A 14,041-nucleotide genomic window follows, 5' to 3' on the forward strand; every position below is an offset into this window, starting at 1 on the left:
TTAATAATCGTTTTATAGTTATCACCTACCCTGAACTGCATAACGATCTGGGGACTGGTTATTACATCGATGTAGTTTGATACCAAGGGATGGAAAAAGATAAAAAAGAAAGGGAGAGAGAGAGAGAGAGAGAGAGAGAGAGAGGAAGAGAGGAAGGGAATGATTGTGGAAGAGAAGTTGACTCTTAAAGAAGGTCGCTCGCGTATTTTTTGCGGGCCCTCGGATTTAACTGGATGTCGTTACTACGGTGGGCATTGTTGTCGGTCGTGATTCGTTCGTTCGTTCATCGGTTCAGGCTTACTTTGAAGTCGTTCCAGCTGGGTCTTTTCTCTCCCTCTCATCGAAAGCAGCAACAGAAGAGGAGGAGGAGGAGGAGGAGGCACGCCGATCCCGATCCTATATTTATTGTATCGAGTAGAAAGAGAAAGAAAGGAAGAAAAAAAGAACCAGTGAGTGAGAGAGAGAGAGAGAGAGAGAGAGAGAGAGAGAGAGAGAAAGAGAGAAAGAAAGAAAGAGTCGTCGCATTCCTCGCGCATGCGCCGCTCGTAATGAGCGGTCTCCAGTCCTGTCTGTCTTTTCCGTCCGCTTGTCCGGCAGCAGCCGACGACTACGACCGGTCGCCTCTTCTACTACCACTTCTCTTTGGAACTCTTCTTACCGATTATCCTTGCCGGGCGTCGTTCTTTCTTATTCTCCTTTTACCTTATATTCTAAATCCCTCTCTCTCTTCTCAGTGTTCTTCCTCAACCACCACCACCACCACCACCTTTTTATTCATCCAACTCTTGTTCCTAACTCGCGGCACCTTTATTTTAACAAAATCCATCTCTAGGTTTGTTATTGTTTCACCTGCTTCAGAAACCCCTACTCCTAGGATGAAAGGACTCGTAGCACGTGTCCTTTCTCTCTTTCTCTCTCTCTCTCGAGTGATCCTCCTACGGCTGTTGGGTTGTCTCAAGCAAGCTTTACTTATCGATTCAAATCGCGTGCAGCGCGTATGAATGAACGAATGAGTGGGCGAGAGACGAGCCACCGGTTGAATGGGGAACCCCCCGTCGATGACCACCGGTAGCAACTCTCTCTCTCTCTCTCTCTCTTTCTCTTTCTCTTTTTCATTGGTCTCTAATGCGATCCAAACTACAACAGTACAACCATCTAAACATTTACCATTCTCCATCCGTACACCAAGAGAAGATCTTCTACCTACGGAATGAGTTTAACGTCCATAAAAGGAGCCAATTCTAACCCCCCTTCTCCTCCTCCTCCTCCTCCTCCTCCTCCTCCTCCTCCTCCTCCTCCTCCTCCTCCTCCTCCAGCTCCTCCTTACCCCGTTCCATCCCTAATGGATATTTTCGCAGCAAGTTCCCCGTACGTTGCGTTTCTTCTATTCGCCTACGTTGGACGATCTCTAACAATCCTCCTCCTCCTCCACCTCCTCCTCCTCTTGGAAAAGCATCGAGTTCCGATAGCTTAACATCCGTTCATTCATTAATTCAGACCTCGTCCGCAACATCTTTTACCGCTCGGTCTCTGGCTACCGTCGAGGTTAACGATTCCACGTAAGAAGGTTGCTCTCCCTCTAATAGCTTACACCGACATTCCCCGATCCAAAAAATGTGCCAAACCGCCTCCCTTTACTCTCTGCCATCTACATTCCGGTTCTTTCAGTTCACTCCTTGAAGAACAGAGAGAGAGAGAGAGAGATAGTTGTAGCTATTGGAACGAACTCTTGGAAATTTTCTTCCATCCTGACTCGTTGATGGATAATTCCTTCTTCTTAAAATCCAAACTAATTCGTAACTTTTACATTTGAATTTTTAGTTTCTTATATTTTGTTTCAAAGTAACTGAAAGATTATTAATAAGTGTCCTAATGATGGACATTAATTTTTTATGAACAAAAAAAACCACATACACACACACACACACATATGTAGATAGAATTCTCCTATGTTCGGATTAGCTCCCGTTTTTTTTTTTTTTTTTTTGTAGAAAGGTGATTAGAATATGAGATAAATGGGTGTCCTAAGTCACTGTCCTTTCAAGTCGAATTTATTAGAGTCGCTTTATAGAATCATGTTCTATTCGTTTATTCGAATTTTCTATGTGTTAAAATCCTATACTTGTGTTGAATGACGTAATTGTGGAAATACTCGTATACTCGTTTACCAAGATCTTTTGTCCATTTCCAAACGATCTTCTTTCGTTCAGTTCAGTTATCGAGGTGTTGAAAACGCGTAACGAATCGACCGAGAAGTTCCTTCCGACACGGAGATTCCATCTTCAAGAAAAAAGAGAGAGAGAAAGAGAAAGAGAGAGAAGGTTCTCTTAACAAACCCTATCGGAGGATCCTCTTTCAAACGGTCCCACACCTCTTTTGTAACTTTTTGTTACCTCTTACAAAAGTTCACACGTAAAAGTAACGAAACCAAAAAAAAAAACAAAAAAAAAAAACAAAAATGAACCCAAGAAGAAAAAGTAACAAAAAAAAAAATAACTTCAGAAACATCAGTCTCTTTCTCTTTTTCTGTATTTAACGCGATTAGAATTTTGTCATAGGGAATTTAAGTTGGTATTTTGTAAAACACTTCTAACAACATTCCAAATGATTTAGGAAAGTTGATTTATCCTGTGAGAGTCTCGAGTATCGATTTAGATTCACATTGAAGGAGAAGTCACTCGAGTGACGATGAGTGTCATCGTGCTGTCATAGTAATAGCTAGCCCAACCATAAGAAGTATCGTTTGTAAAAGCAGTATACTCCAAGTGAGTTTGACTTTAGACGAGAATCACAGGAGTATAGGCACATAGATGCTTACCGGTCTGGCTAGTTGCCCGTTAAGGTAATATAAGATCTCGTGTAACCGGGCTACGATTCACTTTTTCTCTCGTTGGAAAAGTCTTTTTCTTTCTCTTTCTCTTCCCCTTTTTTTTCTTCTATTTTTTATCTCTCTCTCTCTCTCTCTCTCTTTCTCTCACTCGTTGTCTCGTTTATCTTTCTCTTTTTAATAATCAAGTTTATAAAACGTTCATTAAGGACATAGTTTAATGAATCTCATCGATGTCTTGGTAAATCGTCTGACTGGTAATCGATAATCATTAGTCACATGGGTTCCCATCGATTACCATGAACCTCTCTCTCTCTCTCTTTTTTTCTTTGTAGGAGTTCAAAATGGAATACAAGCAAGTTTCTACAGACTTGATCTTTTTCCACTACAAAATCAGAGGGTATAATCCCATTGGGTTTTAATCGATGATCCCCTTTGACTAAAGTCAAGCCTACAGTTTTTAGGGTGGGTGTTAGAGTTGGTACAGAAAATCAGGGACATGGTCCTGGGTGCGTATACATAAACAGATCAAGATAATACGTTGATAGAAGTGTTGGTGGTTCTGTTGGGTTCTTGATGTTGGTGATTCTGTTAGGTGGTGGTGTTGGGTTTGGTGGGTAGGGAATTTTATTGCCGTCGCGGGACTCGCGTTCGAAGTTAAATGAAGACTGAATGCTTTTCCTTTTCTTCCTTCTTCTTCTTCTTCTTCTTCTTCTTCTTCACGAATTGAAGTAAGTAAGTTAGTGATAATATTAGTCGTAAGAAAAACTAACCTAAAAGATGATTTTTGAAGACTTTAGTTTAAGTTTTGATGATTCTCGTGGATACTCGTCATAGGAAATGGCCTAGCGTGGTTTTAGGGGTTGGGATTATGGTTGAACACGAGTCGGACTACGACGACACACGAGTAAGGAGGCTGAGTTTCGAAAAGGGGCGCGCGCAACGTCAATTCGTCCGAATAGTGGGGCTAAAGAGGGAAAAGAGGAGGGGAACAATTCACAAAAGGGTGGAAGAAGGTTCGAACCGAGCCACGAGGCCGACACGCGCCTTCTCTTCTTCGTACGATGACGACACTTACGTTGCACATGCCAGTGTGTACGCTAGTCCGTTTTGTTGACAGTTTTCATACTAACGAAAAGAATCCTTTTTATCATAAGTTTCAATCATTTTGTATTTGTATTTGTTAATTGCAATATGAAATCAAACGAGTGTGTGTTTTGTTTTGATAATTGTGAGAGAAAAAAAGAAACATTTCTGTGCAAATTGTGAACAAATTGTTAATTAATTTTTGTTAAATTGTGTCTCATTTGTTTTTCTTTTTTTTTTGTAAATTATTTTTAAAGAGTGAAAGAGAGAGGGAGTAGGAGAGGGTAGGAATTAATTATGGACATAGAAACAATTAGGGGAACGTGGCAAACTTCAAACTTGTGCATCGCGTATAAACAACAGCAACAACAACAACGTGCAGCAATGCAATTGCAGACGATCAATAACGAATTTCATTCGTGGTTTCATTCTAGGAAACCGTCCCTGGACGACGTCGGGAATCCTACTTCCGTCAACGCACGGTGAGTACATTCAGTGAATCCTGATTCGTAAAACGATCAATTATGCCAATCAATCAAGTTTGATCATCATCAATTGCATACAAACGTGAACTACATTTTTGTGTGTGTGTCTTTGTTTTTTTATTTACATTCTTAAGATTTATCTTTTAAGTGTATATGTGTGTGTGGGTGTGTGAGTATGTTTGGGGTTTTTTTTTTTAATTTTTGTTCAAACTTTTGTCAGCACAAGACGATTTTTGGGGGGGTAGGATTGAGAAAACTGTTGGATTGAGAAAAAAAATGAGTCTGAAGAAAAAGGTGGCAGGTAAAAACGTCTGAGGAAGTGGGGGAAGATGTTGGGGAGGATGTGGAGGGAGGGTAGAGGGTGTTTTTACGTTATCGGTGCGGATGATCAGTCCCTCGTCGTCCTCCATCGAAATCGGCCTATATCCGCCGCCGTAACAATTGAACTCGTAATAGAATCACATTTATTCTTATTACCGGCCGAGGTCAAGCTTCCCGAGAGAGAAAGAGAGAGAGAGAGAGGGAGAGAGAGAGAGATTTCGACCTTTCGCCTAACTCGCTTTTATTTTATCCCAACCACCAACACTACCATCATTCGAAACCACACGGTACGGTTTTTTTTTTTTTTTTTCTAAATTCTGCCTTTCTTTTTTATTTATTTCCCCCCCCCCCCCCTTTTTTTTTATTTTGTTTTTTTAACACTTGGAAAATTGTATAAGAAAGATCATATTTTATTTATAATAATTTTGTATTTTGTTATTGAATTTTTGTTTGGTTCAAATTTTTAATAAATTTTTGTTTTTTTTTATTTGTTCAATGTAAAATATAAAAATAATTTTGAAGATGAAGTACACGAAGTACACACTTAACATATGTGTATTGTAATTTATTAATAAATTAAAAATAAATTTTAAATAAATTTTTTTTAGGATTTTAAACAAATAGTTTATGAAATTAAATAAAAATTTCTTAAGAAAAAAAAAATATATTTGTTGAATAAAAAATATTAAAAATAATGTTAACATAAATGCCAAGTAAATGCCCCGCACTTGTCATATGATGTGTGTTATAATTTAATAATAAATTAAAAATAAATTACAAATAAATTTGTTTAAGATTTTCAACAAATAGTTTATGAAATTCTCTAACAATATTTAAAAAAAAAAATATATATATTTGTCTTACAAAAAATATAAAAAAATGATTCACCAAGAGGTCTCAGTTTTCAAGTAAGTTTGAATCTGTTGAAACCATTGGGACGAATACTGTTAAAGCTGTTGTTGTTAGTTCTGTTGTGTGTATCTTTCTCTCCGTATCTTTTCGCTTTACTTTTTAGCCTCCTCTTGTCAGAAGAATAAGTCAAGTTCTTTGTTTCCCCCGCTGAGAAGAGATGCCGCCTTGTAGATACATACATGTCTCGCGCGACTACGACGCTCGTTAAGAACGACGATGATCAACAACCGTCGAGATCATTTCTTGTTTTTTTTTTTTTTTCGAAAGAGAGAATATTCTAAAGAAATAAGTTGGTAGGAGATAATGAATGGAAAACTGCATTAATCGATTTTACAAATTTAAAAAAAAAAAAAAAAACATTTTATAATAAACATTCCAATGTATTTGCAATTGTAATCAAAACACTGGACTAATTGTCAATCATTTTCAGAAATGCAACGTACGTTTCAATGTTGGGTGGTTTGTTTATTAAATAAGATAATTAGATGTCATCTTTTACACTTCATCTTTCTCTAAATGCACCCTGCATTAATTATGTATATATATATAATTAAATTAACGATTTGCACATTGACACGAAACACTCGTTTCACCGATGACTTCTGTTAAATCCACTTGACAATTTTGTTGAAACATATGTTTCATTTACAAAATAATGCAATGAATTATTTCATACTAATTGATATGATTTGAAATGAATGAATCAATCTGCTACTTGTCTGGAATCTAAATTGTTCAAATTGAATTCGATTATGAATTGACACCTATCAACACCTTGGAACTATCGGAAGTCTTTTCTGAAAAGTAAAACCTCATCACACGAGTTGACATTTAAAACTCACGAATTCACAAGATTGAACACACACACATATATACATACATAGATACAATACGAAAGAGAAGGAAGGAACGCATTAATATTAATAGTCCTGCGAGAAGGGTGTTCCCCCTTCTTTGCCATGAGCCTTCTTCAGCACGACCAGCACACGTTGCTAACGGTCAAAGAGACGAGAAACGAGAAAAGTAAACTCTGTTCGAGAAGAATCTCAGCAAGTTTAAAAGAAAAATTTAAAAGAAGGTGTTTATACACACAATGTATATTATTTTATTTAAACTATAGGTACACATCTGTAATCATTTCTCTAATTCGTCATTCTCACAAATACAATCTATCAATATTTTGCTATGTATCTATGTTAATTGTTCTAAAAAAAATATAAAGAAGTGAGTTTTTTTTTTATTATATATAATTTAAATAGAACAGATTATTTATTGAATGAAACTTAAAGAAAATGAAAAAATGAAACCTAAAGTGAGTTTAAATGCAATGAAACCTAAAGTGGGTCTAACAGAAGTGATCAGAGAAACGAGGAGTTTCGTGTCAATGCAAATCATTTAATTATGAACTTAGAATTGCATGAATTTATTTACAATTGCATAATTATTTAAATAGAACAATTATTTATTGAATGAAACTTAAAGAAAATGAAAAAATGAAACCTAAAGTGAGTTTAAATGCAATGAAACTTAAAGTGGGTCTAACAGAAGTGATCAGAGAAACGAGGAGTTTCGTGTCAATGCAAATCATTTAATTATAAACTTAGAAATGCGTGAATTTATTTACAATTGCATAATTATTTAAATAGAACAATTATTTATTAAATAAAACTTAAAGATGATTAAAAAGGATCTAGAAACGGGAATATTGTGTCGACTCTCTTCTTCTGTCTCTTTTTCAATACTTTTTGTTATTTACAATCGTTTTCTACGCTTTCTCAGTGTCTGTGACGAATCAGTTGATGGTAGTCCGATCATCATCATCATCATCATCATCATCATCATCATGATCCGTGTATCATGTACTTTCTTCTTTTCTAACTGTACGCCTACGCTTACAGCGTAACTGCATCATGCACTTCGCTACGCGAAATGCATTTTCTTCGATACGGTTTTCTATTTCTCTCTCTCTCTCTCTCTCTCTCTCTCTGTATCTCTTTCTTTCTCTCTCTCTTTCTCTCACTGTCTTAAAAAGATCCGATCGATCAGAGCCGATTGATCGAGAAACGAATTCCCGATCGATTCGATCTATCCGAAATTACACTCGTCACGCCTTGTACGGGCCCAATTCAAGTGTGTTTTATACTAAAGTAAGAACGTATGTGTGTTACCAAAGTGATACAAGCAAAAAAGATAGCAGATAAAAAAAGGAAATTTATTATACCGTGACATATATAAATCCGATAGAACTTAGAAAAAACTAGTGGGGGGGGGGACATTTTACGATAGTCAGAGAAAAATCATTTCTATGATACGTGATTATTTGTTATATTTGTTGGATGCATTTTCATTGAGATAAATAAATAAAAAAACGAACATATTAAATTACGATGACGATGAATGAACTTTAACCTTTTCGTAATACAAAATAGAAATCCCTTTTATACAAATCCCGTTCATGTTTTAAATCTGACCGACCCATATACAGTAAATTACTTATAGAACGATTACTTGAGCTATAACGAAACATTTTAAATAATTTATCTCTCAACCAATAAAAAGAGAGATCTCTCAGGATATCTAGATTATCATCGTGCAAACTTCAAGAATAGAAAGAAAAGAAAAAATGATACTTAAGTACTTAAAAGAAGACCCTGCAGGGTGCCTCAGGATCGCAAATCTTGTCTCAGCCGATTGGCCGATGATATAAAGAAAGGATTATACGAGTTATTCAGATTCTTGGTTATCCATCATGTTGAATTATCACGCCATGAGAGTTCGAGAAAGTTTTCTTGAGTTATTATTGTTGATCGGGGGGTGATTTAATGCATTTCCTTTCTCTCTCTCTCTCTCTCTTTCTCTCTTTTACATCTTCTTACGGTTACATACAGTAAGAAATTATTATAAGCTAGGTGAGATTTTGATGTCCCTTTTGCCAATGCAATACAACCAACGTTGCGGGAGTTCGTTCTGCTTTTTGTTACACCATGAATTATCACCCCCCTCCCTCCTATCCCACATAACCATGACTCCGTGCATGCGCAGCTACCAATCCAAAATTTGCCGTAAGGTAAACAAAATAAATTAATAAAAAATGAAAGTGTTGTGTTTGGTCAGATGGTTGTGTACTTTTTATTGGGATCTCTGTTTGTTGTTCTTTTTTTTTTGGATGGTGGATAATATGGTGTCAGGGTGGAATCGTAGGTGGATATGGTTGATCGTAGGGGGTTATGTTTGAGTTGAATGACGTCGATCGAAAGCACAAGAGGAGAGGAGGAGACTTAAACAGGTCGAGCAGGTTTTAAGTAGTCCGCAGACGTCTCGCAAATTAGAAGAACGTGCATCCAGTGAGCGCACGTGGCTCGCCAAGAGCAGACCGCCGAATTTCTGCACGTGGGTCGCTCGGAATTCCTAATAAGTCAGTGACTAGACAGAAGTCTTGTATAGTCCTCCTATCGGGCCGCGGGCAGGTTGTTCACGGTAGCGAGAGAACCAAACACATACACAGAGAGAGAGAGAGAGAAATGGAGTGACGTCACGGATACGTGGGATTCCTCTCGAGCAGCTGGGTCACGTGCTGCGGCAGAACGTGAGTCTAACTCAAATGCGAATCCAGGAGAGAACCGTTCTGAATCGAATCCCAAACAAAGCCGATCGGAAAGCAACCGCTTCAACGATTCTGACGCCTCTGCTTGCTTGCTTGCTTGCTTGTTTGCTTCTTTTTCATCATCATCAGGAAAGGAACCCCCCCCGTCAGGATCGTCTCATCACCTTAGGATTGACCTGATCAATCATTCACAAGTGTCAAATCTATCAACGATCTGTTGTACATCGTTTTTATAAAAGATCAACATTATATTACAAATTGTATTTGAAAGAGAATGGTATTAGGAATGATTGGGTAGGGATGTTTGAAAGTAAATCGTTTAAAGTACTCGGCCATTGGTTCGAAGGTAAAGAAGAATATAGAAACGAGAGAGAAAGGGGGATGGTGGTTTTTATTCTCGAATCCCGAGAGTAAAATACTGCGCGTGATCGAGATACTGTCGCTGAAAATCCCTTAACGCAAAACCCAGAAAGAGAGAGAGAGGGATAGGTAGGTAGAGAGAGTAACAACGGGCATTTTCATTAGTCCGAGTGGAGAGAGACTCGCCGAACGGTAGATATTTGATTCGGTTTTTATCCCGGTGGTCGGCATTCCAGGCTCAGCCGCGGTCGGTTCGCGACTGCCAATGGAAAAACGCCCGCAAAGCTGACTTCTCGATCGCTACGTAAGAAGAAATCCCGTTTAGGAGCAAATAATATTACCTTTAAATATGCTGCCAACTCTAACTTCTCCACTCCCCAAGACACCCGTATTATTTATACGAGGTAGAATCCGGACATTCGTTCATTGGTTGCTCGATCCTTGGTGGTGGTGGTGGTTGATTCGTTGGTTACTTGTTTGGTACGCGATAAAGAAATAAACGTTCCAAAATTCGATGCTGCTTCTGATCTCATCGATATCCCCTTTTCATTTTAACTTATAGGAAACATCAAAGATAGGCTTGACTACTCAACTTTGATCACATTGGGTTAGCAAGAAAGTAATTTTGGTTTTCTAAACTAACAATTGTAAACAAAATAACATGGAATTTGTTTCTATAACAATCTAAAAGTGTCAACTACCAAACCTCAAAAGAAACAAATTCTAACATTAACAAAAGAATAATGAAATTACTTTCTTGTCAATCCAATAGTTTTCTATCTTGTTGCATCAAAAAATACTGCAAACAGGGTATTAAGAAAATATCAATCTATCCCCCAATCAAATATCAACTCATGGGACATTAATTTTGATCAGACCAACTGATTAAATTAACTTTAACATACCATTACCATTTGACAATCATAGGTGTCCTTTTAATAACAACTTAAAAAGAAACTGAACTTTTTTTACCAACTAATCTTACAAACGTTTAATCAATTTACCATTTAATTTCACCATAGAACAAACATATATAGAATATATATATATATATATATTGATAAACTTATAGTTTAAGTTATCTTAGTTACATCTATCAAAGTGTATTACATTTTGTAAAGATCGAACGTGTCGGTCTCTTTTGAATGTACCTGTAAACTAAGTGGTTGATCTTATCTAATCTTAATATAATTGCGAGCGTACGTCATGAAATTGCTTATTATACTATGGAGAAGTTGATTCGGGAACTATAATACGGGGTTCGAAAATTAGCTCTACCTGTCCGCCTACCTACGCCACGGCGATGATAATGTCTGCTTATAGACATAACTACCTATGTGCACCAAACTACTCATCTCTCTCTCTCTCTCTCTCTCTCTCTCTCTCTCTTTCTCTTTCTATAGGATGAAAATAATCTTCACGATTCTTTCCTCCTTTTCTCCTCTTCCCATTCCATCCCTACCCGTTCCCTTTCCCTTCATTCGACCTACCCTTACTCCACCTCATCTTCAACCTTTATCTCTTCGGCCCTCGTTCGTCGGAGTTCTCTTGCCAAAACTAGTTTATAAAACGAGCCCGACGAAACTGCTTTCTTCTTGCGAATCCAATGACCCCTTTCCCTCCCCCAACCACCCCACCCCACCCCACCCCAACCCTTAGCCTGTCGTTAAGCCATTGTGACGAACCTTGTTTGTGTTGTTACAGATTTGAGGAGAGACACTACGCTTTCGAAAGGTATGCTTTAACTCTTTCCAAATTTACCCCGTTGCATGCATGCATATGTGTGTTGTGTGTGTGTGTGTTTTTTTTTAATTATCTTTCATTTCATTCCTTACAACCCCTATTTATATCTTGGGACTATGATCATGGTTTTATTATTTGATTTTTGCATGTTAAGTACATGTTTTCTGATTCATTCCGTTGCATGTGTTGCACCTGTTGATGATTTAGTATTAATTTTCATTTAATATCTTACAACCCTTATTTTAGTATTTGGTTATGTTTTTACTATGTTATCAACCCTTATTTTTTTTGTTTAACTATATCTTTTATATGATGTTTAAATATTTGTTAAAACATTAACCTTTTAGGCACGATTGAATCAAGTGCACTTTAACTTAAACAATTTATTTTAATAATTAATAATAAAATTAAGTATATAATATATTATATTCTTGAAAGCCATTATAGTGTCGCGTTATACTGCAAGATGGAATCGGTGAAAGCCACTATAATGGCGTGTTGTGGCTAAAAGCTTAATTTTATTCAGTATTTACCTAAATTCTATCATTTAATGACATTTTTAATATCATATCAACCCTCATTTGTTTTGTTTAACTATACTTAGTTCAAATATTTGTTTAATACATTAATTTTAGCAAGTATTTAGGTAAAATACGTAAATTACCGTTACAAGGAATGGAAGCGTCAAACTACAGTGGCAAGAAGGAAGGAACGTTTATAAAGGATGCCTATACTCAAATGGAGATACGCATACACTCTCTCTCTCTCTCTCTATCTCAAGAGAGAAAGAGAAAGAGAGAGAGAGAGAAGTTACGAGTGAAACCGCAAGTGGGCAGGGCCCAGAAGTAATTATTACGTGTCTCTCTCTCTCTCTCTCTTTCTCTCTCGACAATTAACTTTTTGTTGGCTTGCGCGCGATAGCCTCTATGATTTTCGCAGGAGGTTTCTAAGAGAAATAATAACGATCGGGATATTCGGACCTGATCGGATCGTTTCTACCCCCACCCCCACCTCTGCTCCCCCCACCCACCACCAGTTCTTCTACATTTTTTGTTTTTTATTATTCTCAACAAGTTTTAAAGTATCCATCCGTTCTCTTGCAACTTTGCAACAAAAATATCTTCAATATGGTTGTTCCCGGGGTTTAACTTTTCAGGTTTTTTTTTTTTTTAGATACGTTGGAATATTGGTTCATTTTGTTTCAAGTCAAGTAAGTTTAGGTTGATTAGAGTTGTATGTAGAAATCAATTTTGATAATAGGATGATTATTTATTGGATAAGTGTTGGTAGAATTGATATGTTACACGTTTTAATTCGTTAAAAAGAAAGGGGCACTAGATGGGGTTGTTGTTGAAATAATAAAACACGAGATGGCGTCGACTATATCGTTCAACAAGAATAAATAAGAAGAAGAAGAAGAAGAAGAAGATGAAGAAGAAGAAGAAGAAGAAAAAAGGGATTACCAAGGTATCGGTCATTTGCAATGATAATTTGTCTCGTCTCTCGTCGTCTCGTGCAACTCCTCTGATCGCAGTTGGTTCGGTCTCGTTGTATGAGAATGAGAAAAAAGGGGTGTAAATGGTGTGCATATGTTCCTTCGTAAATATTCCCCGTTGAAAAGGGTAATTATGTAAAAAAGGACAAGAAATTTGTTTAAGCGTAAGAAAGAAATTGCATAGCAAGAGTCAGAGTGAAAAGAGTGGAAGGGATGATAGGGTTGGGAATGGGTAGGAAAAGGTTAGAGGGTGTTAGAAAATTCAAAATTATTATTTGAATGTATATAATTGGATTTATATACGGTTATGTGAACAAAAATCTAAAAAAATCTGAAAAAATCTGAAAAAATCTAAAAAAACCTGAAAAAAATCTGAAAAAAAAAACCTGAAAAAAGTTGAACGTTTTGTAGAATTTTCCAACTTTATTATTTTATTTCAAATTTATTTTTCATATATAATAATTTTGTACAAATGTAATTTATTGAATATTTAATTAACATGTATCAATATCTTTATCATTTAAATTATTTCAAATTATACGAATAATTTTGAAAGAAAAAAAAAAGAAAACCTGAAAAAGTTGTACATTTTGTAAGATTTTAAGTGACACTCTTTGTATGTATACCAAAGTAAAGCAAATCAAAGTAAAGCAAAGGGCTTTTGCAACCAGGAGAGTCGTTGTATTATAATGTGTCGAAACGAATGCTTTTGTTTCCCGAATGAGTTACCTGGGCCTCTTCTCAAGTATGTGTGTGCCGGCTCTGCCTTTTGTGGATTGCGCGCTGCTTCATTTGCCGCGGTTCAAGGTGGGCCTCACTGAAGCCCCCTTTTGGTCCATTCTCTCTCTCTCTCTCTCTCTCTCACTCTCTCATTCTTTCTTTCCTTCAAAGAAAAATAAAGAAAAGGAAAAAAGAAAGAAAGATCTGAGAAGAAGAGGTCGAGGACCTATCTTTTCGTCTTCTCAAAACTTCATATGTTATATAAAACATTTCCACAATGTTTTTTAAACATGTTGTAAAATAATAATTATCTGTAATGTTGTTTTTTTTTAATTTATGAGACTCTTTGAGATGAATTTTTTCTTGTTGACACATTTGATCTTCCTGTAAGTATCACTAAAACGATTTTTATCATCAACATTGTGAGATTTGATGTAAATACGAGTGAGAAGAAGGGATTATTGGTAGTGATGGTGGGGGGTGGGCGG

General features: G+C 36.6%; 1 protein-coding gene across 9 annotated transcripts in view; it reads left to right on the forward strand.

Moving 5' to 3' along the window:
* LOC107069288 (protein trachealess) overlaps window positions 1-14,041 on the forward strand; it is an 84,416-nt gene that overhangs the window by 15,174 nt on the left and 55,201 nt on the right. For 3 of the 9 annotated variants that reach the window (XM_015326469.2, XM_015326468.2, XM_089176221.1), the window contains exons 3-4: window positions 4,348-4,395; window positions 11,300-11,329. The exons of 2 other annotated variants lie outside the window; for them this stretch is intronic. In XM_015326469.2, the coding sequence (XP_015181955.1) occupies window positions 4,348-4,395; window positions 11,300-11,329 (78 nt within the window). The remainder of the gene's footprint in view (window positions 1-4,347; window positions 4,396-11,299; window positions 11,330-14,041) is intronic. 4 more of the 9 variants (XM_015326471.2, XM_089176222.1, XM_015326472.2 and 1 more) reach the window with 2 other exon arrangements.

This window comes from Polistes dominula, unplaced genomic scaffold (genome assembly GCF_049000335.1).
Source record: "Polistes dominula isolate Pdom_NZ unplaced genomic scaffold, Pdom_raw_medaka contig_21, whole genome shotgun sequence".
In the NCBI taxonomy this organism is placed as follows: domain Eukaryota; kingdom Metazoa; phylum Arthropoda; class Insecta; order Hymenoptera; family Vespidae; genus Polistes; species Polistes dominula.